This window comes from Brassica napus, chromosome C1, assembly GCF_020379485.1.
Source record: "Brassica napus cultivar Da-Ae chromosome C1, Da-Ae, whole genome shotgun sequence".
NCBI lineage: Eukaryota > Viridiplantae > Streptophyta > Magnoliopsida > Brassicales > Brassicaceae > Brassica > Brassica napus.
The window spans coordinates 23,509,566-23,537,445 of NC_063444.1; the positions used below are offsets into that span (position 1 = coordinate 23,509,566).

The 27,880-nt window shown below is 36.5% G+C and overlaps 1 protein-coding gene and 1 non-coding gene across 3 annotated transcripts; both read left to right on the forward strand.

The window, feature by feature from the left end:
* The first annotated feature begins 8,540 nt into the window (after positions 1-8,540).
* Positions 8,541-8,647, forward strand: LOC125581061. Its single transcript, XR_007318772.1, has one exon. It is a non-coding gene; the product is annotated as a small nucleolar RNA R71 (small nucleolar RNA).
* Positions 8,648-15,222: 6,575 nt separating this feature from the next.
* On the forward strand, positions 15,223-18,757 carry LOC106376651 (WAT1-related protein At4g01450-like). 2 transcript variants are annotated; one of them, XM_022715476.2, is made up of 5 exons: positions 15,223-16,150; positions 16,335-16,397; positions 16,499-16,615; positions 18,067-18,368; positions 18,530-18,757. In XM_022715476.2, exons 1-5 carry the CDS (start codon positions 15,966-15,968, stop codon positions 18,688-18,690), a joined length of 828 nt encoding a protein of 275 aa, XP_022571197.2. In that variant the 5' UTR covers positions 15,223-15,965; the 3' UTR covers positions 18,691-18,757. The 2 variants fall into 2 exon arrangements, with proteins under 2 accessions (XP_022571197.2, XP_013672209.2); XM_013816755.3 differs by having other exon boundaries at positions 15,862-16,150; positions 18,067-18,454.
* The last annotated feature ends 9,123 nt before the right edge of the window (positions 18,758-27,880 follow it).

Sequence of the window (27,880 nt, forward strand, 5' to 3'; positions counted from 1 at the left end):
AGCTGTGGACTTACGGAAGCTTCAACCAGGCTCTGATGAACCTGGCTCTGATACCATGTGATTTTTAAAGAGATCTCTACTCTTATAGTATGTGTGTGTGGATAATCTCCAATGGAGAATGATTAGACCTTGTTTTAGGTGATTTAGAAGAGAGGTTGATGAGAGTGTATAGGAGAATTAAGAACAGAGATTAAGAGACTTAAGAACAGAGATTAAGAGACTAGAGAGACTGAGAGAATAAGTGTTTCAGATTCATGAAGGAGAAGGGAAACCCCCTTACTCTCTTAGAGAGTCTACAATTCGCCCATAAAGGGCCTTTAAATAGAAAACAGGTTACAAACTCATAAAACCCTAAGTTAAGGATAAGAAATGGACAGTGGAGGTAGCCTTGTTTGAAATGGACGTTCTGGATCAGGTCTTGGGGTATTTGTAGCTGGTTGTATGCTCCTGATTGGATGTGGGAATGCTTGGCTAGAAATACTCCACACTGCCTTATGTATCTGTCCATATCTTTGTCCAGATACATAGCCAGCCTTTGTCTCTTTCTTTCCAGCAACATCCAGCCTGTCTTGGACTATCATAAGCCAATCAGAACCGTGTGCCAGCTCCCTTAGATTCCCATTGCACACAGCATCTTCTTGATGCTCTTTTGATACCATTACTCAACCCGGACCTTGCACATACTTCTCAGACCGTACCCTTGTGCCCTATTTTTGCACAAACACCAAATGTCTTCAGATGGTTGAGAAAAGATGTTTCGGGTCGATCTCATCCGTACCGGTCCGTACAGTCCGTACGGCCGTCCGTACAGCCGACCCTAACTTTGCACCATCGACCATTTCCTCCCAAACTCCTCCAATGTCTTCTACAGATCAGTCTAAGCCCTTCTTGGACTTAACTTCACAAGATATACACTTCAGGGTACTTCTGAAGCTTGGTTGAGCTCTTCTGAACATCTCCTGAAGCTTGCCCTATCTTTGCACAAGCTTCTATCTTCTCTTCAGTTCAACACTCTCCGCACGTCGAGCAATGATCCTTAGTCTCATGCCATGTGTGCACGTGCCTCCTTGTGGATCTAACATCTCTCTCGTCTGCCTTTATGAATAAAGTGATTGTCTTCTTTCATTTCTCACGTTTTTCACAGAAAAAATACCAGCAAACTCTCAAAGTAAATCTCAAGAGTGTTTCGTAGTTTAGTAGTTCGTAGGGATCATTCGTGAATGCTGCGTGAAGGTCTATAATGGTTTTTATCCTGAGACTCCTATTTGCTATTATTCGTCGCATTTATGGAGTAAATATAAATAGTTAAGAAAAGAGATGTTACATCTCGACTCCATGGTCATGTTTACGAAAACATTTTATATCGTCTTTCATTTTGTATCTTTCCTTAGTATCGGTTTTATCTGATCCTTTATTTCAATTCGATTTTTCGACGCATACATAAAATAGAATTATTCCACAAATAAATGCATTTGGTTTTCAGAGATTTTAAGGGATACATTGCAAATGGGTATGAAATATTCTTCAATAGCGGAGAGTTATATTGTACTTAGAAAATTATTACCAATCAAACTATAAAAATGTCCTCATGAATTTTTTAAATTCCTTAATCAAGATTTCCGACTGACCGGAAAGACCATGCAAGTATATGAATGAAGATAAAAGTTCCACTTAAGCATGAACAGGTTACCTGGAACAAAAAATCTGACGATCTCAAACCAAAATTAGCCATTCTGAACAGTTATTTAAGTGTTCAAAATATAGTACATCTTTAAAATACTTAGTTTTATTTAGATTTGAAATAATACTTAAATCATATTTAAAAAATTCCAAACTAATAGTTATATTTAAAAAAAAATATCTGCAAACCAAAAATATATATATTTAACCTTAAGTTATTAGGGAAGAAATGAATAGGATTAAAAAAATTATTATTCTTTTGATTAAAAAGGAAGATAGTTTTGATGTATAAGAAATTAGGAAGGATTGGGTCTAAGAGCTTAATCTCCCTAATGAAAAACCAGTCTTTATTAATAACTAATGACAAGGTGTAAAGTATTATGGTTTTAAATTAGAAAAACACAACAATACCAACACATGTGCTTAAACCATTAAGTATAGTTTTTTTTTTCCGAAATGAATAACCTTATTGTGTTATTGGTGGGGTAAAAGTTCATGAAAATGTTCTATGCATTGGAGGAGAAAATTGGATTACAGAAAATGGAGGAAAGTTTCAGATTTATGAATATAGAAACATATAATTTCGCTCTTTTTAAGTAAATAAGTTCGGAGAGTCAAACAAGTCCCAAAAAGTGTAGTTGCCAGGATACTCAAAGGAAGATATTTATGTTCTACTATCATTCTCAATGCTGATCTTGACAATACACCTTAGTTTATCTATAGTTCCCTGCTGGAGAGGAAAGAAAGGTCTCAATTGGTTACTAGGAGATAAAGCAAAAACACATGTACATAATGATCTGTGGTTCCCAACTCATCCACCAAGGCCGATGGGTCAGCCTGCAGGTCCCGGAGAGATGATAATTAGTAGACCAGTTATAAATCTGAGCGGTGTTTCCATGAAGCATCTGTCTCATGCGAGGCAGACATCGGCTGCTACACGGTCCACAATGGACCTTGCAATCGATTTGACTGAATGGACAAATGGCTGAATGGTCGAGGTGAGAGAGATGGTCGACCGAATATTGGAAAGAGAGACTTGGTCGAGGAAAGTAAATGATTGATTGGAAACAAGCCAAGAAGGCATCCAACTACGGTGATTTGAATATCAATTTGAACATGGATCCAACGGAGAAAGAGTAGTGTGTTGGTACTCCTGATCGCATACCTGAGGTGAGTGGATGGATTGGATAAGCCATCACCCATAGATTTCTGATGATCCGATTGCGTTTATGGACAATTTGATGAACCGGTTGCATCCTTCTCTCTCTAACTTGATCGTTTACTTCTATTCTTCTGCATAACGATCAAGGGACTTATCCTTACGGCTGAGCAATGGACCATGTGTGTAAGCCGGTTTGATCATGTGATCCTTAGCCTAAGGGCTGGATGCGGTAGATCATGGATTATAGCTGAATAGCTTGATTGGGTTATGGACTATCCAATTAGTTATCCAGTTAGTTCGGTAGTCAGAAGGATTGATCTAGATCTGCACACCTGATGTTAGGAGTTTTCAAGGCTCCTAAGACAAATGTTGTAGTATAGTGATTGTCGAACCAGTTCTGAGGGATATCAAAGCACCGAGAATGCAAGTACTCACTTAATCTAAGTGCAACCAATGATTTAGATAGGTTTTAAACTACTACTAATACTAGAAAGCAATAACAGAATGATACTTTCTTGACTAAGGGAAAAGAGAACTCATGGGCATAGGGATTAGACCTTGGGTGATCAAGTATCGAACTAAGGATGACAAATGATCTATCAAACTATCAACCTTAAGTCTAGACACAATTCTAAGCAAGCTCTATGTCTAGATGAATGCTCATTTGCTAACATAACTCAAACATCAAATGTCTTTGGTTGAATAATATGAAAGCAATCATTACTAACAAGTCTATTAGCTATTTTAGCACCTTTAACAACAAATGTCTTTGGCAAAGTATACTAAAAGCCTAGGAGAGTTGTCTCAGGCATTTCATCAAACACCTTTTGGGTGGGAAATGTCTATTGATCAACTTTTGAGTGGCCAACTCAGAAGATGCATTATGAATACTCTACTAGCAAGGAACAAGAATGATCTACACTAAAACATCCTAGAACTAACCTAATCACCCTTAATCTCCCTAACCCATGAATTCAAAAAGTGATTACTCACTAATCTCCATGATTCCTCTTAAACCCATATTGGATTTCAGATTAATCATGTAGAGAAATAGATAAGAAATCAACAAGAACACAAGATGAAAGCAATGAAATCTGAATCAAAAGAAGTTTTTACTAGTTCTTCTCTCTAGAAAAGAGATTATCTGCCTCCAATGACTTACAAAAGTACTTAACTTAGGTTTAGAAAGTGTAAAAACATCAAAACAAATGACCAAAAAGCCCCTGAAATAACATAAAAATTGTCCAAGCAAAACACGCGGAGTGACCTAGCATAGTCGCTCCAGGAGGTCACTCCCGACGCGTTTCTTTGTGTCTCGACCCGTCAAAACGCGAGTGACTTGAGCTGGTCGCTCTGGCTGGTCGCTCTGGCTGGGAGTGACTTGAGCTAGTCGCTCTGGCTGGTCGCTCTAGCTGGGAGCGACCTCGGTAGGTCGCTCTGAGAGGTCACTCTGCGATGCTCGACCAGGATGGATATGCCTCTAGTAAATTGATCATAACTCCTTCATTACATCTCCAAATGACTTGAAACCACTTCCATTAGAAAGCTAACTCAATTTTCTGTGTCTCCACAAAATCTTAGCAACAGGAGATTTCTCTAAACGCTCCATCCATGCTCATCTTTCACCTCCTTTTGGATCACAATGCTCCCAAACATCTCAAATCACTCCATGGCACACTCCAACACCTAATAAGGACTAGGGCTGGGACGGATCCGGATATCCGGGAAATTTAGGGTATCCGGATCCGGATCCGGATCCGTCGGATCCGTGGATTTAATATCCGGATCCGGATTCGTGGTTTCCGGATATCCGGATTTCGGATATTCGTCTCTATATTCTATTATCCGTGGATATCCGGATCCGCAAAAATAATTAAAAATAATAATTTTTTCTTAAAAACTAAAATTTTAAAAATAATACATAAATGAAATATTTATACAAGAGTTATAAATATATATATATATATATATATATATATATATATATATGTCTATAATATTGTAAAAACTAAAATATAATATTACAAAATTAATATATGTATAAATATTATTATATAAAGTATAAATATTAATGAAATTTAAAAAGTTAATGTGTTTTAAAAGTACGGATCCGGATACGGATATCCGGACCTAAAAATTAAGATATCCGGATCCGGTTTGGACGGATCCAAGATTTTACTATCCGGATTCGGATCCGGGCACCCCGGATATCCTATTTTCAGAGCGGATCCGGAGCGGATCTCGGATCGAATCCGGATCTCGGATAATAAGTCCCAGGCCTAATAAGGACAATGAATGCAAAATGCAACCTAGACATGGCTAAATCCTAATCTATATGATGAAAATGCTCATGGATGAATGGATAAAACAATGTAAATATGCAAGATATCAACTCCCCCAAACTTGTTCTTGTACTTGTCCACAAGTGAACTTTCTAGAACTCATAGGGAGAGAGGTTTGAAGTTGGGAGCTCATAGCCAAAAGAAACACAACTAGCACACACAATTAGCACACTCTCTTATTACACTCTAGCTTCTCTAGGCCTATCTCAACTCTTTTTGCCCTTACACTCATCATCAATCATCCACATATTCAAATCAACCAACTCTCACATTCGTTAAGCACAAAACATTAGGTGAATTCTTGCAAATGGTCAGTTGGTCCAAATCATTTGGTTGGGTAAGGGAAGACTTTTATTCAAGTGATTCAAGAGGTTCAAAACATATGATCTTTAAGGTGGTTTACTCTTGAAACAAGTAGACTTGACATTGCACATAATATATCTAAGAAAGGGATCAACTCATGCATACAATGCTCAATCTCTATTGTTCTACCCTTTTCCCAAACATACAATTACACAATCATTCCTAAATGTCAAACCCAACTCACATCTCTCACCAAAAGATCCTAAGAACATTAACTCCTTCTCTTTGAAATCTACAAGAGATTTTTCACAACCTCAAAACATTACTTAGCTCCTAACAACTTTGCTAGCCCCCCTTTTCTTTCTTTTTTTTTTCTTTTCATATTTTTTTTTTTTTTTATGGGGGCCAAGACTTTTCATAACTTGAACTAGAGGTTTTTCTACTTATCCCAATAAGACAATTCACTTAAACACAAAGAGTCATTTCTTTTCCTTTTTCATTGCTCTCAAATCATAATCGCAACTCTCACCCCCCCCCCACCTATAGCTAGACAATAGAGTGCCCAATCTAGCAAGAATGAAGATCAAGCATTGTCGTTCCCGATACTCTCAACATTATGCACATGTAAGACTTTCCGAAGAAGGCCTCACTCATCAAACAATGAAAGCTTAAAAGGAGGGAAAGGTTTTGGGAGTGGTCTACCACTAGAGTTTGTCAAAATAAGATTGGCATAAAGGATGTGACAACTCAGATGTGTATAGCCATGACTCAGTACACAAGGGACCATGAGCAAGAAGCATTAAGTTTGTTCAGTTCAAATAAGGTTGTAGTTGGCTTCAAAGACTGAGTTTCAGCAATCAACAAGTTTCAAGAAGAGTCTTCAAGGCTCGAAGCATACAAGTGTTTTTGAGAGGTGCATAAGCTACTCATGTGCAAAGTAATGTTCTTTACAAGGCATTTCAAATCATTGCTCCCAATGCAAGTAAATGCAACATATATGCTCTAGACTCTCCTAGAAATGCCAATGATGCAAACTAAATGAAATTTTTTTTTTATGCAAATATATATGTATAATGCAATGCATGAGACCAAAATCATCAAAGCAAACGTGATCAAATACTTGGTACCTCACCCAAACTTAAATGACACAGTCTCTGTGTTGTCAAGGAGAGAGAGACACCCAAAAAGAGAAAACTAATATGCAAAAACGAAATGGTATATACAAGGGAAAGTAGAGGGAGTTTACCTTATATGGAGAATGAGTAGAGGGAGATGCTCCCTCCTCGTCGTCCTTAGGTGGTAACTCTTCAATGTGCTCATCAGCAAGAGTGTCCATCTCTTCAATGTATAAGGCTTGCCCGAACACAGTTGGTTTCTTCATTTTCTCCTTGATGTCAAAGTGGAGAACATGCCCTTTACCCAAATGGAGATCAATCGTGCCCTCTTTCACCTTAACAATTGCTCCTGCTGTAGCTAAGAATGGCCTTCCAAGAATCAATGGGTCCTGAGCCTCCTCACCCATCTCAAGCACCACAAAATCTGTAGGTATCTCATACCTTCCAATCTTCACAGGTAGGTCCTCTAAGATGCCCACAGGGTACTTCACGGAACGATCAGCTAACACAAGAGAGAGTCTACACTTCTTGTACTGAGTGAATCCAAGCTTCTTTGCAACAGACAAAGGCATCACGCTGACACTAGCTCCCAAATCGCAGAGACATTTCTCAAATACCATAGGTCCAAGAGCACAAGGTAGTGTGAAGCATCCTGGATCCTATAACTTCTCTGGAACATCAAGCCTCTGGATGATGGCACTGCACTCATGGGTAAGAATCATCATGCTTTCCATTTCCTTCTTCTTTGCAGCTACAACATCTTTCAGGAATTTGTTGTATTGAGGAATCAACATGAAAGCATCGATGATGGGCATTGCAACCTGAGCTTCGCTCATTTGCTTCTCAAACAAAGCCTTGTACTTCTCTAGCAGCTGCCTCTTGAATCTAACAGGGAATGGTAGTTTGGGTTCATAGGGAGGAGGAACAAAAGAATTCTCACTTGCTGGAGCAAGAACTTCACCATCTTTCACTGTTTTCTTCTCTTCCCCCACCTTTCCTTTACCTTTGGCTTCCACAATCTTTTCCAAGATTTCATCATTGATTTTCTCATCAACAATCACCACTTCATCATCTAAGTTGATGGCCACCTCCTCACCTACTTTCTCAGCATCCTTGGTGAGGGTTGTAGGAGGTAACTGCTTACCACTCCTGAGGGTGATAGCTTTGGCCTCCTTGGGGTTTTGGTCAGATTTTCCAGGTAGGGATCCTTGCTGGCGAGTCTGGTGAGTGTTCATGGAAGCAAACTGATTCTCTAAATTCTTGACTGTAGAAGCAAGATGTGAGAACTTGTTGTTGAGCTCATTGTAGCTCCCATCAATCTTGGAATGAAGGTTCTTCAACTCATAACCAACATGCTTCTCACTTCTAGTCTGAGACTCCAAGATTTGTTTCAGCAGGGTGTCAGTGCTGCTCTCTTGAGGAGCAGAGGAACCAGATGAGGGGTTTTGCTGAGGTTGATAGCTGCTTTGCTGGTTGTGTCGAGGCGGATAACCACTCTGTTGGTTGTTGGGATAGGATTCATGTTGGTAGTTGTTGTACTGAAAGTTGGGCTCTTTTTTGTACCAGCTACCATTGTTGTTGATGAAACACAGATCTTCCTGACCTTCCAAACCCTCAACCTCATGGACAATAGGTGGATCGTCCTGTTTGGAGTTACCAACAAACTTCAGCTGCTCTTGTGTGGCTTTATCAGCAAGGAGGATGTCTATCTTATCCTGTAGAGCTTTCAACTCCTTCCTCGTCTGCTTATCATCTGTTCGACTGCTTCTGTCGTGGTCTCCACTGTAGACTGCATCACTCTTTACCATGTTGTCAACCAGCTCCTCTGCATCTTCCTCAGTTCTCCCCAAGAAGAACCCATTGCTAGCTGTATCCAGTCTGGCCCTGTACTTAGGAAGAGCGCCATGGTAGAATGTGCTCAGCAAGCTCTCCTTAGAGAAACCATGGTGTGGGCATTGAGCTTGGTAGCCCTTGAATCTCTCACAGGCTTCACTGAATCCTTCCAAGTTCTTCTGTTGGAAACTGGAGATCTCATTTCTCAGCTTAGCAGTTCTTGAGGATGAGAAGAATTTCTCCAAGAATGCTCTCTTGCAGTCATCCCAAGTGGTGATAGAATCGTTGGGTAGAGACTTCTCCCACTGACGTGCCTTATCCCCCAAAGAGAAAGGGAATAGCTTGAGCTTTAAAGCATCTTCGGATACACCATTGGTTTTTGACAACCCGCAGTAGCTGTCAAACCTGTCCAAGTGATCAAATGGGTCCTCTAGAGCCAAGCCATGATACTTGTTGTTCTCAATCACGTTGAGGAGTCCTGATTTGATCTCGAAGTTGTTGGCTGCTACAGCTGGTGCTCGGATTCCCAGTCTGTGACCATGAATGTTGGGCCGGTCATAAGTACCAATGGGTCGAGCTGCCCGCGGTTGGTGTTCTGCCCCTTGCGGTGGATCTGCCATATCAATATCCAATCGCTGCAAGTGGGCTTGTTGTTCTTCTTCTCTTCTAGCTCGAACACACTCCCTCTCTAAAGCTCTGATGTCTGCTACTATTGGAACTAGGTTTGTTGGACCCCTGCTCCTCAAGTTCATACACCTGAAAGTTAAAGGTAGGTGAAGAAGAAGAATCAGTAACAAAAGAAAATAAAAATGACTTAGTCTCAAGTAAGTGACTAAATCTCAATGTTCAAATCTACTCAGAATTTGGCAACGGCGCCAATTTGATGTTAGGAGTTTTCAAGGCTCCTAAGACAAATGTTGTAGTATAGTGATTGTCAAACCAGTTCTGAGGGATATCAAAGCACCGAGAATGCAAGTACTCACTTAATCCAAGTGCAACCAATGATTTAGATGGGTTTTAAACTACTACTAATACTAGAAAGCAATAACAGAATGATACTTTCTTGACTAAGGGAAAAGAGAACTCATGGGCATAGGGATTAGACCTTGGGTGATCAAGTATCGAACTAAGGATGACAAATGATCAATCAAACTATCAACCTTAAGTCTAGACACAATTCTAAGCAAGCTCTATGTCTAGATGAATGCTCATTTGCTAACATATCTCAAACATCAAATGTCTTTGGTTGAATAATATGAAAGCAATCATTACTAACAAGTCTATTAGCTATTTTAGCACCTTTGACAACAAATGTATTTGGCAAAGTATACTAAAAGCCTAGGAGAGTTGTCTCAGGCATTTCATCAAACACTTTTTGGGTGGGAAATGTCTATTGATCAACTTTTGAGTGGCCATCTCAGAAGATGCATTATGAATACTCTACTAGCAAGGAACAAGAATGATCTACACTAAAACATCCTAGAACTAACCTAATCACCCTTAATCTCCCTAACCCATGAATTCAAAAAGTGATTACTCACTAATCTCCATGATTCCTCTTAAACCCATATTGGATTTCAGATTAATCATGTAGAGAAATAGATAAGAAATCAACAAGAACACAAGATGAAAGCAATGAAATCTGAATCAAAAGAAGTTTTTACTAGTTCTTCTCTCTAGAAAAGAGATTATCTGCCTCCAATGACTTACAAAAGTACTTAACTTAGGTTTAGAAAGTGTAAAAACATCAAAACAAATGACCAAAAAGCCCCTAAAATAACTTAAAAATTGTCCAAGCAAAACACGCGGAGTGACCTAGCATAGTCGCTCCAGGAGGTCACTCCCGACGCGTTTCTTTGTGTCTCGACCCGTCAAAACGCGAGTGACTTGAGCTGGTCGCTCTGGCTGGTCGCTCTGGCTGGGAGTGACTTGAGCTAGTCGCTCTGGCTGGGAGCGACCTCGGTAGGTCGCTCTGAGAGGTCACTCTGCGATGCTCGACCAGGATGGATATGCCTCTAGTAAATTGATCATAACTCCTTCATTACATCTCCAAATGACTTGAAACCACTTCCATTAGAAAGCTAACTAAATTTTCTGTGTCTCCACAAAATATTAGCAACAGGAGATTTCTCTAAACGCTCCATCCATGCTCATCTTTCACCTCCTTTTGGATCACAATGCTCCCAAACATCTCAAATCACTCCATGGCACACTCCAACACCTAATAAGGACAATGAATGCAAAATGCAACCTAGACATGGCTAAATCCTAATCTATATGATGAAAATGCTCATGGATGAATGGATAAAACAATGTAAATATGCAAGATATCAACACCGGACTTACTGACTCGCTCAAGAGACCATGAAAGTCGGGAATTATAAAGGGGAAACTCGGGTTAGACTTAGAAAGAATCTGAACATAAGATATGCATGTTAGAAACCAAACTCACTAAGTTATCAATAGATTACTTATGTATTTGTTGGTTTCAGGAACTGATGGTGATCTTGGGAAGCAATTGGTCTAGCCATGAAGACTCGAAGCCAAAGAATATGAGTGGTGAGATAGACTGGTTTAGGATCGAACATTGTAATACATTATTACACAAACTCAACAATTATAGCAAATCTTTTGCTATATAAATAAAAAAAATCAGTTTATCCTATCTATCTAACTTGTTCATATAGACTTTAAAATTATCAATCACAAAATGACCAAAATGAATGTTAAAAAAATAAGGCCTTAAAAGGGATTTTGCCGGCCTGCTTAATGCATGGTCGAACCATAGGAATTTCACCGGACTTAGTGACCAAAAATTATATGAGGGATCAATGAAAATGGACAGTGATGCATTTATACCTGACTTACCCGAAGAATTATCATGGGCTGACGGGATATCCAATCTGGAAGGTCAAGAAATTATAATTGGCAGAGTGATATTTTTAAATATTTTAATCCAAGGAGGAAGAAACCAATAACTTTGAAAGGATGGCAACGCCGGCATGACAGTTAAAGAAGCTGATACTAAAACTAACCAATGGAATAAATTCAATGCTAATGTTTGTACAATGACAATTGGACCATTTGGATCATGAAATGCAAGAAGCAAACAATGGATCTCACTGTCAAGAAGAGTTAAAGAAAGTCATAGAGGTGTTATATCTCGTGAATGACGTAGCCAATTGGTGGAATGAAGTAAGGATGGATTAAAAAAGGGAGGATCGTTACTTGGTAAAGTAAAAAGAGTTTCAAAGGAAATAGTTTCTACCAAAACCCAGAGAACAAGTGGAAAAATAATTCCATGATATTAACCAATGACCTAGGAGAGTGGGAGACTATGAAGTTGAGTTCATCAAAATAAAAAAGTATGGACACTACAAGCCTAATGGCGAAACATCAATTACAAATAAGTTCTTGAAGTGTTGCGGCCCGAGATTTGGAGTATAGCAGAAGCCTTAAAGATCTATAACAAAATGAAATAGTCTCTAAGTAATCAACATAGAAGGACTTAAGGCATGTTAGAAAGGTTACGGTCGAGGATCACGACCCTATAACCATACATGATCAGAAAATAAGAAGGACAAATCATATAAGGGACGGAACGATGCATATGAGTAAGAAGACGTGGTTTGTTTTTCATCGTAACACTTACCATACCTTCTCGATCTTTTAAAGGTCTCATTACATGTAAGTATGGATTTTAACTCATTGGGTGATTGATTTCTTTTAAGTTGAGTATACTTGATGGAAATTATTATGATGATTTAATTATAATGATTGTATTGAATGTTGATTGATAACACTACGTGTGGTGCAACCGACCACGTTTTGTTTGTCTCGGGTGTGCTACCGAGACATTTGTGAGTGATGAGAGAACCTTTACGTTAGTAAATGCGTGTCTCTGTGTGTTCCATAGGAAACTAAAAAACCAAACCATGTCAAATAGGTTGAAAGTAATGTGTGATTTGTAAAGGTGTCTTCTTGCTGGTTGGAAGTACGACTTGATGAGAGTCATAATTAGATAAGAGAAAGATAGTAACCCAAGTATAGAACCAGTTCAGTTTTGGTTGTGGATGTATATTATAAGGGGGAGAGGATTGTTTTAAGGGTCGCTGCAGTGTATCCCTTCATTAACTTACCATAGATGAAAGATATGCAAGTATATTGTTATGTAAGAGAAAAAGATGTTTAGGCCACAGTTATGGAAGCATGAAATGTCAGTATTTGATATGTTGGTATGATCTATATGTTAGTAAAGGAGAAAGATAGTTATCGACACAAGACAAGAGTTCTAGAGATGCAGTGAAAAAGCGTGACATGGTTAACTGAAAAGGTTTAATAGAGTATATATGAAGCTGATATGTTGTTGGAAATAAAGGAATAATGAGAATAATGGGTTATCAAGATTATCTTTTATGAAGATTCAAAGAATCATAAAGATATTATGATGGAGATGAATGAATAGAAATCCTTGGAGAATGATGGTGTAACATCCCAGTTTGTGGTATATGGAAAGACTTTACAAAATTGATTTGGATACCTATGTCACCAAAGTACGTTATTTTTTTAGCACACATCCGTTTAGAATTCCATAGTTAAGCGTGCTTGAGCTGGAGTAGTATAAGGATGGGTTACCAATCGGGAAGTGATTCGCGATATCGTGCGAGTGAGGCCAAAGCACGGAAAAGGTCATGTGGTGATGGAAGGGTCAGTAAACACGACTTTGGAGTCTTCCAAAAATTAACGCACCGCCCGTCGCACGAAATGGTCATGTGGTGATGGAAGGGTCAGTAAACATGACTTTAGTGTAATATTATGTAAGATATGTACAATAAATATTTTTAAAAATGTTTTTATTTGATTTTTAAAATATTGGACAGGCCCCTCAAATTTGTGAAACCTGGCTCTGCATATCATCACGTCCACCAGTGTTATGGAATATATCAGAAGAGAATAAAACAGTAATTAAGAATAATAAACCCAAATAAAATAGTGTATTGGATTCCACTACACCACTAAGAAATTTTCTAATAGAAGTTAAGCAACTAACGTGTCTTTATTTATTCGCATTCAAGGGTTTGCATTCACTTTGGAAGATCATATATTCCTAATCCTTTTTTTATCCTTTCGCTATTTCAACCATGTGCGTTTAAATCTATATATATAAAGTTGGGTTTGCTTCCCTCCTGGACTGTCCACGTAGACGGAAACGTCACTAATTCGAGTCATAAGGAACCGATACATGTCCGCGTCCAAAACATGGCGTTTCATTAACTCGGAATTGGAGATCGTGTGGGCTTTTGGTGTAACTCATAAACATGCGGGAATATTGTTGTGTGGGCTTTAGATCAAATTAACAATAATATTTTTAGCAGTATACTTTTATATTTTAGTAAACAAATAATGTTGTGTTCTTCGTCTTATGAATACGTCATAAAAACAGTTCTTATGATATTGTTGATATTCAATCCGATCATACCGGTATGACAAATTAATGTAAATCAACAAAACCGAGTACGATGATTTTAATTGGATTTACATGTGTCGAAAATACAATAAAATGTTTTTATTTATTTTAATGTGTAAAATCACCAGTAAAAACCAAAAATCCTAGATGAACCAATAGGTTTATAGTATATCAGTGAACGTACATATAAAATGTATAATATTATATAGTGAATGCAAAATTAAATTTACTAATTTGATATACATATACTGACCATTTAACATATGAATAATGTTTTAGCAACAAAAAAAACATAGGAATAATTATTTGATTTACCCATTTACATCAATTTATTTTTTAAGGTCCATGATTTCACGATAAACAGTGCTCCTAACTTCTTTTTTTTTTTCATATAATAGCGCAAATATATTATTATATATTACTTCTACTTAGCTATTTGAATAAACGAACACTCAGATATTTGAAAATTTTGAACGATTCCCTTTGTACGGTAAACGGTTTTATTTCAAAGTATTAATAAACCAATGCAAAAATATATTTTTCAAGATAATTACACGCATCTGCAGCATAAGCTCTTTATTACATACGAGCATGGATTCTATAAAAACGTCCATGCAATATTATCATTTAATTTAAATATATTGTTAATTCATAACACAAGTTTACACAGTATTCATGACTTCTAAATTAATAGTAAAACCTATCTAATAAATTCTAAACTTATTTAATAATGATAGACCGTATTCAATTTAAAGAGTGGCTAGGAAGTTGAAGTATGACTTTCATCAGAGAAAACTATCACATTTTAATTAAAACATATACACAGACCAAGCTACTCACACTAGCAAAAAGTTGTTTGACTTAGATAATATAAGATTTTTCTTAACATATTTCTCTGGCATGATTATTGCATAATTATTTGCGGACATCATTAATCTTATTATATTAGATTATTCTTCATAGAATAATGAAAGTTAATGTAATATTAATTCAGTCCAAAAATATTTATTAAAAGTAACAACATGATCTCCGAATTTTATTTATTTATTTTTGTTTATAATATCGTTTTCAATCTACATTTTTTTTTAAATGCTTCATAAAATTAATCTAAATTCATATAAAATAGTTTTTTTTAACTTCCCGTCCATAGGGCGAGCCGACCCTAGTTTATTATATAAATATGTAATTTTTTCTCAGTGTCAACCTCATCAATAAAAAAGAAATTAAATCCAATATTGCTAACTCATTTAGTACATACATATTTATATTTCTAATTTATATTAATATACTTTACAAAACGTAACAATACAAACAGCAAAAAATTTATAATGTTTTATCTAATAGCTACCAAAATTACTAGTTAAAAATGACTACAGTTACTTGTAAAAGTGTTCAAATATAAATTAAATTTAAATATTAATTAATGTATAAATATAAAGTTATATAAAGTTTCAAACATATACTTTTTATTTATATAAATTTGTTTATACTAAGTTAGATTAGAGAACATTATTAAAACATATGCTTTTAGGTATTTTTTAAACGGTACTTTTTAACGCTGGATAATTATAATATTATAAACTATGAAAAATATTGCATATTAGTTTACAGCAGATAATTCTACCTGGTTTATGACGATTCATGCTTAGTGGTACTATTTTCGCTAAGCTATAGATATTTTGTAAGATTTTTTTTATTAATTCGCAAAATTCCACATTTTAAACAGCGCTTAATTAACGTTGGAAAACAACAGCTGTAGATTAATACGCAAAGTTTTATAGTCCTGAGCTCCTAAAAGAAATTAAATATACAGTTCGGAAATTAAATTGTTTCTGGTGATAAAATTATTTCTTGGCCATCGAATCACTCTTCAAATATTTCTTTTCAAACTAAAAAAATTGCCTCCAACTCAGCATATGTGATCTATATAATCATCTAACTGGTCTCTACTACTCCATCAGTTTATTAAAGAAGAGATAGATAAGAGCAGCAAGTTAGCGAGTTACGGAGATAATAGAGACTAAGAGTGGGAGACTGGGATAAGACACGTTTGATTACTAATCATGGGTTTTATCGATGGTAAATCGGCACCGGTGATAATGATTATCGTGATTAACATGATTAATGGGTTGGTTAACGCTTTGACTAAGAAAGTTCTTGATGGAGGCATTAATCGTATGATTATTGCTACCTATCGTTTGGGTATTTCTACATTTTTTCTTCTTCCGATCGCTTATTTTTGGGAACGGTAAATCTAATTTTAAATTTTAATAATTATTTTGCTTCTTAGTCTTCAATCTATATAATATTAACTGCTTAATAAAAAAAATTCAATACTTACTTCCTTATTGATGTTTTATGTGTAGAACTATAGACAGAATCATAATTTTGTGTTCCGGACAAAATAAATACTCTATTTCATATTTGGTCAGGAATACAAGGCCGAAGCTAACAACAAGCGTCTCGTTTCAGCTTTTCGTCAGTGGCCTTTTTGGGTATGTTTTCTCTTAGTCCCTTAGCTCATAATTGCTTACAATTCAGTCCCACTTTTATTGTTAGACTCATTTTCATCTTTATTGAACTATTATTTTGGCAGGGCGAGTTTGATGCAATATTTCTACTTGCTTGGCCTCAGCTACACTTCTGCCACCTTGGGATCTGCTTTCTGGGGCACATTGCCTGCTATAACTTTCATTCTGGCATTAATATTTAGGTAAACTTATTATTAAGCATTATTACAATTTAAGGGATTTTTTAATTGAGAGTTTAAAATGATTACTGTTAAAATCACATTCGTTGTTATTCAAATATGAATTATAATTTTTTTCTGAAAATTTGGTGTTATTAAACCATTTACTGTTATTAAAAATAAATTAAGTTATGAAATTTAAGAGGTCCTTATTGATTTTAAAGTGTTTTTTGGAGTTTTAGTTAAAATGGTTAAATTTCAAATCTAATTGTTTTAAATGATATTTTATATTGCTTTAAGTAAAATCATAGTCTTTTCAATTCACCTAAAATCATATATAAACTTATTAAAAATCAAATTGCTCCAAATCATTGAAAAAGTTACAGACTTAATACGCTTATATAAGAGTTTTCATACATGTCATCATTTCAAGTGTATAAAAGCATATTTTCAAAGGGTTTCTAACTAGTATGAAAATGAAACTAATAAGGACGAAAAATATAGAAATGTGAGAAAAGTATCTTAAATGAGACATTCAATTTTTTTTAGAAACTCATTTTCACATGTTATTATATAATCGGTTTAGCTTTTTGAACTTAATGATTGAAATTTAATTAAAAAGAAGTAATCATATTATATTTGGTTGGATAGTTAAATATAGTGGGGGGGTGTTTAATTTGGATTTCGATTTGATTTTAATTTTTTTTCTATTCAGTTTTTATTTATAACGATTAGCTACTACTTTGGTTTGGTTCAGCTCAAAAACCTTTTTGTTGTGTATTTATTCGGCTTTAACCAAAACATATTATTTTTTTTATATTAAATTTTTGTATTTTTATTTTATATAGTTATAAATCAGATTTATTATAATATAAATTGATTATTTTATTCCAGGTTTTTATTAATCCATTTATTAAATATTATTAATTGCATGATAGTAATTCAAACAAGGACTCATTTAAGAATCATAATTACAAATAACAAAAAATTATTGATATTTTTAGTCTTAAATAAATAAAGTTTGACACAAAATTTGCAATATAAGAAAGAAAAAGATATTTTATTTAATATCTATGAATATGAGAAAATTAGAATTTAAATAATATAATATTAATAAAATCCAAATTTTAAATAAAAGTTATATCAATAAAATCATTTAAATATAAATAATACTGTTTATATTATATTGTTTACATATAACAACACTATTATCTGCTTTTATATTTTAATCAATCATTTTTCTGTTTTGTTTTTGTTCGATTGATTTATATCTAAAACATATTTATATACAATTTCTTGATAACAACATTTAAACTATATGGTATATAAGCAAATTTGAATGTTTTTTTTGGTTTGATTTGGATCAATATGTTTGGTTTTACCGGACTGAGAACTCATATAAATTATCTATCCTATAAATTATCTAATCAATAATAATGCTATAATGTAACACATGTTAATGTTCATTTTTTCAGATTCGAAAAGCTAAGTGTGAAAACAAAGGCAGGGTACGGCGTCGTACTTGGAGCTATGATAAGCTTAGCTGGAGCTTTAATTCTTACGTTGTACCAAGGCATTCCATTATCGAACTCTCAGGAACACGCAACGATTTCACACATCCAAAAAGGACATGAGAACTGGATCAAAGGCAGTTTTCTTTTATCCTTAGGAGTTAAATTGTTCAGTTCATGGATGCTTATACAAGCCAAGGTCAACGTGAGCTACCCGTGTCCATACTCAGGTACGGTCATTTTATCGGTCTTTGGGACGCTTCAGTGTGCTCTTCTTAGCTTGATCAAGACTAGACATGTGGAAGATTGGATTCTCAGAGACAAACTCACCATCATCACCGTCATTATAGCGGTATGAATACATATATTATGTAAATTTACGACAATAAAAAAATTATCGTCTATTTGTGTATATATATGTCCGTAGGGTGTGGGTGCACAAGGGATGTGTACGGTGGGAATATCATGGTGCATCAAACAACGTGGACCTATCTTTACATCAGCATTCAGTCCTGTCACACTTATGTTCGCAACCGTGTTCGATTTCTTGATACTTCATCGTATTATTTATTTGGGAAGGTAAAATAAAACTTTGTTTTTAGTTCAAAAAAAATTGTGCAAATCCCCTGAACATTATTTCTAAAGTGTTTTAATTTTTTTTACTTATGTGTTATCATTACCATCGTCTTAAAGAGAGATGAAATAACCTAGTGAAAACTATAACATGGTTTCAATCATATAAATATTTTTATATGATAATATACATTTTTAAATTAAGATAATAATAGGATGTGATATGTTTCTAAATCCCTTCATTAAAGTCATTAAAGGCAGACTCCAAGGGCGACTACAATGGCGGCTTGATCAGATCCTCTTAGGGATTTGATCCATCACCAGATCTGTTGTTCTTTGACAACGGATTACCTCTCGAACATCCTTTAACTGAAGAGAGTCTCACTGTCGTTTGATCATAACCTTCGCTCTGATCAACCGTTCATTCTCATCTTTCGGTCTTGATATATTTGGATTTCGATATCATTCTTTCCTGAAGAAAGCCTCACCGTTGGTTTGATCATAACCTTCGTTCTGATCAACCCCTCGTTCTCATCTTTCCATCCCGATATATTTAGATCTCGATATCATCTTTCGATCTCGCGTGTGTCCTACGGCAACGAGTCTCGCACCAAATCAGATGATGAATCGACAACTTTCAGCTCATATGGCTGATATTAAAGGGAAACGTATCTGTTACGATCATGACGACGAACCTATCCAGCTAACGGATGAAGATGATTCTCCTACCATCAAGGATTATCGTATGTCATTGATCGGGAAGATCTTAAATCCTAAGAAACAATCCGTGGTTAAGCTGATCCAAACCATGCTAGCGCAGTGGAAGATGCAAGATAGGATCACAGCTAATGACCTTGGAAGTGGGAAGTTTCTTTTAAACTTTATGAATGAAGATGATCTTCAGTCGGTCCTTCGTCAAGGGCCGTTTCACTATAATTTCTGTATGTTCGTGCTTGTTCGTTGGGAACCGGTGGTTCACGACGATTACCCTTGGATCATCCCTTTCTGGATTGAGATTACAGGCATTCCATTACATTTATGGACAATCAAAAATCTACGGAACATTGGTGGTCGGCTTGGCCATATTGACACTGTCGAACTCTCGGCAGGCCGCATGCTAATTGACGTTGACACTAGGAAACCGCTTACATTCACACGGAAGATAGCATCACCTGGAGGAGAGGAGGTCTCGATTCAAATTCATTACAATAAGCTCTTTAAGCATTGCTCATCTTGTGGGATGTTGACTCATGAAGTGGCTTATTGTCCGATGAAGTTTCCAGTTGGAAAAGATCGTGTCGAGCGAACTGGTGTCTTTGAAAGGGTTCAGCTCCCTACTGTCGCAACATCTCGAGAGCCGTTGCTGCGAGACCAGAAACCATATGACAGATATGAGACCTATTCGCGATCTGATCGTTACGGTAAGGGGAGCCGTCGAAGTATCTCGCCTCAGAGGAAAAATAGGCATGACGGTGGCTTCATGAGTGATGCTAGGGCTGGTTATCATCGGTCTGAGGTTTACAATGAAAGCTTTTCGAGAAAGCAAGGAGGAAAAGAGAACAGATACAGCTCAAGTTTCTCACGTCGCAATAATAGGTACGCACCTTATCAAAAACAACAAGCTCAGACATGGAGGGCTAAGGAGAAAATGGAGAAACGTCTGGGCATGGAAATGATAAATTGTGAGCCTTATGATCATGGAATGAACTTAAGGCAAACTGACAGCCCGTCTCCTCAAAGGTCAGCTGATATAAGCATGGAGGATCGCAGTAGCAGAAAAAAGATCGCAAGTGCGATAGTAACTCCGTCTCGACAGGGCCGTGATGAAAATGTTACTAGAAGAGACAGAGACACAGTTTGATTATTGTCTTTCTCTCCTAAGGAGAAAGCACAGCTTGATGACGCTCAGATAATAGGGGCTTTAAATGACATGGAGATCATTGGCACAAGTAATATGGAGGATGTGGATTGCGAGGATTCTTTGATGGTTGTGGATAATGATGATGACTTGCTGGGGGATGAACTTATGGATATGGATGCTGAAGCCATAAAGGACGTGCCAGCAGTTGGTGCGGAGGGAGTGGAGGCTACGAAAGGGAAGCCTAGAGCTTCGTCCTCACGCAAAATTGGAAGCAGGGCAGGCATCCCTCTTGGCCTTCCAAAAAGAAAGCAGAGTTCCTCCGTCGGGGATCTCCGAAGCTGCGTAGATCATCTTCTCGCGACGTACTACGCTCAGAAACTAATCGTTCGGGGCATAAGAAGATCCATAGGGACAGTTCACGCAACGATTCTGGTTTGGAGGGGTCCAAAAACACCTCCAGGCATCATCCATGAAGACACTCAGTTGGAACTGTCGAGGGATTGGGAACGACCTCACAGTTTGACGCCTTACGGAGATGTGTCAGAAGCATCGCTCAGGACTTGTGTTCCTTTCTGAGACGAAGAATAAAAGGCGGCTGTTGCAAAACATTCAGACCGACTTAGAATTTGATCATTTGTTTACTGTTGAGCCACTTGGACTCAGCGGAGGTTTAGCTTTATTTTTTATGGATGAATTTCAAGTTAATGTTTTATTTTCAAATAATCGTATGATTGACATTGAGGCAGTCATTGATGGAATAAAAGTCTATATGACGTTTGTTTATGGAGACCCTGTATTAGAAAGAAGAGATCAAGTTTGGGAACGTCTTACGCGTTTCTCAACAACAAGAAATGGACCTTGGTTCATGATAGGAGATTTTAATGAAATAACATGTCATGATGAGAAAGCAGGAGGAAGACAACGTCCTGCTAGTTCTTTTCTTCCTTTTAAGCAGATGCTTAATGATTGTGGTATGCTAGAATTTCCTTTCACAGGTGATATGCTTTCTTGGGTGGGGAAGAGGGCAGGAGGATCAACAGTCCGATGTCGTTTAGACAGAGCTGTAGGAAATGCAGACTGGCATGAGAAGTTTCCCCACTCGGCAGTAAAGTACATGAGGCTATGCGGATCGGATCATCGTCCGATTCTTGCAGATATACTCATAAAGCCAACGAGAAGATCCAAAAAGTTTAAGTTTGACAAAAGATGGTTGGATAATGAAGAGCTAAGGCAAGTTATCCTTGAGGGATGGAAATCTCCTGATCTTCCTCCCAATGCGTCTATCATGGAACATATCTCCAGCTGCAGGAGAGCCTTGAGTGAATGGCGAAGGCAAAATAATGTCAATTCGGCAAAACTAGTGGAGGAGCTTAAAGAAAAGGTAGAAGGATTGTATGCAGATGATAATGCCACAACTGAGGAAATTGCAGCAGCCCTAAAAGAACTCTCAGATGCCCTTAAAGCAGAAGAGATGTTCTGGAAGCAGAAGAGTCAGGTGTTTTGGTTGAGAGAAGGAGATAGAAATACAAAATTTTTCCATGCCTTGACGAAGCAAAGAAGAGCAAGGAATAAGATCACACAGCTCCTAGATGAGAATGGAAATATTGTTGAGGATGAAGAAGGACTAGTAGTAGTAGCCATTGCTACTAGTTATTTTAGGCAAATTTTTGAATCGTCGAATCCAGAGGAAATTGAGGAGGCGTTAGCTCAAGTTCCAACAACGATCACTGGTGATATGAATGCCAACCTTACAGCCCCGGTCTCTGCATGGGAAGTCAAATTAGCGCTTTTTGCCATGCATCCAGAGAAGGCCCCAGGACCAGATGGGCTGACTGCACTTTTTTACCAGAAATTCTGGGATATAGTAAAAGAGGATTTAACTCTTATGGTTAATAAATTCCTGTTTGAGGGGGTAATGGCGAGTGGACTGAATGATACAAATATATGTCTTATCTCGAAGGTAACAAAGCCAAATGCAATGGCTCAGTTTAGGCCCATTAGTCTGTGCAATGTCACCTACAAGATAATCTCTAAGGTCTTATGCCAGAGGTTAAAAAAAGTACTACCAGGCTTGATATCGGAAACCCAGTCAGCCTTTGTTGCTGGGAGACAGATTTCAGATAATGTTATGATCGCTCAGGAAATGTTCCATGCATTGCGAACAAAGCCAAGTGGGCGGAATAAAAGGATGGCCATCAAGACAGACATGAGCAAAGCATATGATAGGATGGAGTGGTCCTTTATTGAAGCTGCCCTGCATAAGATGGGATTCTCAGAGACTTGGATCAGCTAGGTCATGCGATGCATTACATCGGTGAAATATAAAGTTCTCATGAATGGAGAGCCAAGAGGGAATATTACTCCAGGTAGAGGATTACGCCAAGGAGATCCTTTGTCTCCTTTCATTTTTATTCTATGCACGGAAGCGCTCGCTAGCCTTCTTAATCATGCAGAGATACAAGGGAAGATAACAGGGATGCGTGTTACACGCACGTGTCCATCGGTATCCCACCTTCTCTTTGCTGATGATAGCCTTTTCTTCTGTAAGGCGGAGCCCCGTGAATGTGAAGAAGTAATGAAAGTAGTCAGAAGATATGGCAAAGCATCTGGTCAATGTATCAACTTTGATAAATCGTCCTTACTCTTCGGTAAGCGGATTAATGCAACCACTAGACAAGAGATCAAAGATGCACTTGGGATACAGAATGAAGGTGGAATGGGAACATACTTGGGCATCCCTGAAGACATAAGCGGATCTAAATGCAAACTTTTTGCATTCCTGAAAGATAAGCTGATGCATAGAGTGAATGGATGGACAGGTAGATGGCTCTCAAAAGGTGGAAAGGAAGTGTTGATTAAATCCATCCTGCTTGCTCTCCCGACATACGTCATGTCGACTTTCCTGCTCCCATTGGAGATATGCGAAAATTTAGCCAATGCCATCGCCCAATTCTGGTGGAGCTCGAATCCACCAAAGAGAGGTATACACTGGGCAAAATGGGAAAAAGTGTGTCTACCAAGAGAGGAGGGTGGAATTGGCTTCCGAATGATTCATGAGTTCAATCTGGCGCTTCTGGCTAAACAACTATGGAGACTAGTACAGTTCCCTGATTCTCTTGTCGCTCGAGTTTTACGGGGAAGATATTATAGATTGAGTGCTCCCTTGAGAGCAAACGCTGTGACCAGCCCATCCTATGTGTGGACTAGCATTTCTGCTGCAAGAAAATTGCTAATACTGGGCATTAGACAGAAGATTCATTCAGGCTATGAAGTTAAGGTATGGAAGGATCCATGGATCCCATCGACCCCCGCGAGGCCAGCTGTCCCCATAGCGCCTGTGATGCATCCTAATATGAGAGTAAGCGATCTTATTGATCAGGGAGTAAAGGAATGGGATGTGGGACTATTGGAGAATTATGTTCATCCTGAGGATATACCATTCATAAGGAGCTTGGCAATAAGTTCAACTCATCGTCGCGATACCTTCTGCTGGGACTTTACAAGAAATGGCCAATACACGGTCAAATCTGGATATTGGGTGGCTCAGAATTTATTAAAGGTAGTGGAGGAAAGGGATGTTTTAGAGCCAAGTATTACAAAGCTCCAAGCCTTTGCGTGGAAATTGAAGGCTCCTACGAAGATATGTCATCTTATATGGCAGTTGTTAACTGGTCATGTGGCAGTAACGAGGAACTTAGTTAGACGTAATATGAGGTGCGATAATTATTGCCCAAGATGTGGAGAAGTGGAGGAGACCGTTACACATGCAATTTTTGAATGCCCACCAGCTCTTCAAGTGTGGTCTCTATCATCTACTCCGACAGGCCCAAATATTTTTCCGCTTTCGAGCGTCTACGCAAATATGGATTATCTATTCTGGAGAAAGAATAGTATCATTGGGCCAGAGCAAGATAGGGACCCATATCCCTGGATAATATGGTACATTTGGAAAGATAGGAATGAAAAGCTCTTCAGGAGAATAGATAGAGATCCATTGGATCTAGTTAGACATGCAGAGAGTGAATGTCACGCTTGGTTTGATGCTAATGAAGTGGTACAACTTGTGGCACACGATAATATAAATGAGGAACCCCAAGTCGTACGCTTGGGAAATATTTACTTGTTAGATGGATCTTGGACATCTGCTAACTTTAGTGGAAGCGGATGGGCATGGATGGATAGTTCAGGGAACACTCAACTTATGGGAACAAGGAACCTTCCCCGACGCGAATCAGCCTTACACTCGGAAGTAGAAGCACTGCGGTGGGCGATGGAGAGTATGCTACAATATTCGAACTGCCAAAGCTTTGGGACAGACTGTAAGGAACTAATTGCAATGGTAAAGGACCCTCAGGCGTGGCCAAGCTTTTCGACAGAATTGGAAAGGATAGGGACGCTACAGATATGCTTCCCAGCATTCAAAATCTCTCACGTTCCACGGACGCACAATCGGACTGCTGATTTTTTGGCTAAGAATGCTAGATCTTTTCATAGGGAGTTACATTTTGTTGGTTGTACTATTCCGGTTTGGTTACCCAGACCACCTCAAGTTTGACTAATAGAATGACCTTTTGACGTCAAAAAAAAAAAAAAAAAAATTTAAGATAATAGTTAAATATGGTTCTTTTAAATTTAAATTAAATACATAATTATTGTTAAAATACCAAAAAACTAAGATAACAAAAATATAAGAAATTTTTCATTTAACTTAGAATAAAAGTTAACAAGTTTTGTATCAAAAACAAATTAATACCAAAACATTATTTTATTTGTGAAGTGACTTTTTAAAAATTTCTTATATGTCACCACTGCATTCAATTATAAAGAAAATAGGATATGGCTTAGTAAAAAAATACGACATAGCTTCAATTATATTTTGACAGCTACAAATTTAGTGATAAATACTTTTTAGTAATATTCCTATAATAAGATAATGGTTAAATTTGGATTAATGATAAATATATATATATATATATATATATTTGTAATATTTATAATAGCTAAATTTGGTTAAATACCCAAAAATAAATGAAATAAACAATTATTTTTTAAATTATAAAAAGTAATATTAACACAAATATAAGAAATTTTCACGTAACTTAGGATAAAAGTTAACAAGTTTTGTATCAAACATAAACTAATCTAAATTTATTTAACATTCAAAATTTAATTATAGTTAAATGTTTAAAATGTATAATTATACCCATAAATCAACATAGGTAGACGAGATCAATCGAGTTTCTATCTTCTAAAAAAATTAAAAATGATAGTATAATAATTGTTTGTGATATCATCATGGGGAATTTCATGTTTACCATTTTCATGGTACCATTGTTCATCTTTACCATCACTAAATGAACATTTTCAAAAATAACTTTTTCATTGTTAGGGAATTTTTGTGTAAGAACTTTGTGAGTACTACGGAACAATAGAAGAGATAGACCACATATAACAAATCGAGACTAAAAGATGTTTTATTGATGAATTGAGCAGGAACTACAACGGTTGGTGTATAAACCCTAGTTTTAGCCGCTTAACTTTAATCTTTTTGTCTCTGAATGTCGATCCTTTATTCTAGGGTGTGGAAACCCCTTATATAGTTGTAGAGAAGTCGGTTGAACAGGTCACTCTTCCATATTCACAAATATGGAAGAATCGCTCTTAGTAAAAAACTTCCATTTTGCCCGGAGGCGGGTCCGAAAACAGGGGTAGGAGCCGGTTTCTCATATCGAAGGAGTTTGGAGGCCAGTATCCTGCCCGAGGCATGGAGAATAAGTATACCTGAGTATTTTTCTCCAACATTCATTACGCGACAAAAGACTCTTTGCACTTGTTCTCTATAGATATAAAAAATAATTATTTAAACAAATAAAAAATAAAATAAAATAAAAATATATTATGTTTTCAGATTAAATTTTTTTTCCAAATTCGACTTTTTTATAAAAAAATTTTGATTTTTTTTGTTTCAAAATTGTTTTTTTTTAAATAAAAAAATTATGTTTGAAACTATATTTTAATTTTTTTATATTTTAAGTATTTATTTATATATTTATTAGAATTTTAAATTTCACATTCCAAAAACCCTATCCCATCTCTCAACTCTCAATCCTAAGTCTAGATTAATAAACAATAGGGATATATAAATCTTTTATCCTTCGTTAAAAGTGATGGTAAAAATGGTTATTGTAAACAAAAAGTGGTACTATGAATGTGGTAATTTCACTCTCATCATATTCATTCATGAAAAGGATTTCATGTGTTTAGTATATAAAACTTCAATTTAAACAAGAATAAAATTTAACAAATTTTGTAAAAATATCTATTATTTATCAAAATTATAATAATTCTGTTAGAAAATAATATATTTGTGATTATCCATTAAAAGATAATGTTGATCTTTATAATTTTGTCATCTTGTGTTAAGTCGGTAAGAAATGACCGACCTTCTCCCCTATATATAGTGACTTCATGTCACTTGTAATAATTATTAGAAATGGTGAAGAAAGTCACTTTTCTCTCGTTCTATTTTCCTCTCCAACAAAAGAATACAATAATATAATATATATAAACATTTCTCTACATATAAATCTCATCGGAGAATAATTTACGACACGTTATCAGCACGAAGCTCTGGCCAACTGAGGTTTATCAATCTGAAAGTTCTTAAACCAGTCGAGGTAATGTTTAAATTTATGTGTTTCAATATACTTAATTTATTTAAATTTTATTATTGTTCCGGAGTGAGAGGCTAGGCCTTCTCCGTTTATTTTCGGGATGATAGGCTTTGCCTTTCCCGACTAATCATTATGGTAGGCTATGCCTTCACGATCAGAGAACACGTGGTAGGCTTTGCCTTCGTGAATAAAAAGAAAAGGTCAAAAATGGTAGACTAAGTCTCCTCGGACCTTGAAATAAGTAAAAGTCAAAATGGTAGACCATGTCTCCTCGGACTTTGAAAAATGATCAATATGGTAGTCTAAGACTCCTCGGATCATGTGGTAGGCTAAGCCTCCAATTTTATTTATGCTCTTTAAATTTCTGCAATTTAAATTTATGCCTTTAGTTTCTGCATTTCAATTTCCGTCTATATATTATTATTCTATGAATTCGGTTATCATATCAAATTTGACAAAGCTCAAAATAAATGCCCTTGATATTACGGGAAATAGTTATATGACCTGGGCAGTGGGTGCAAAGATGCACCTGAAAAAAAAATGAGGTTTGAGAAATCATCGATAAGTTGAAACTATATCGGATGAGAAAACGACAAAGCCATGATAATTTACACCACTTTAATGATGGTTTATAAGATGAGTTGTATCATGAGAAAGATCTAGAAGATCT

Coding starts and splice junctions, on each gene's coding strand:
- LOC106376651 (XM_013816755.3), top strand. CDS start 15,966: ATGGGTTTTATCGATGGTAAATCGGCACCGGTGATAATGATTATCGTG. Junction 16,151..16,334: donor ATCGCTTATTTTTGGGAACG/GTAAATCTAATT, acceptor ATATTTGGTCAG/GAATACAAGGCCGAAGCTAA. Junction 16,616..18,066: donor ATTCTGGCATTAATATTTAG/GTAAACTTATTA, acceptor TCATTTTTTCAG/ATTCGAAAAGCTAAGTGTGA.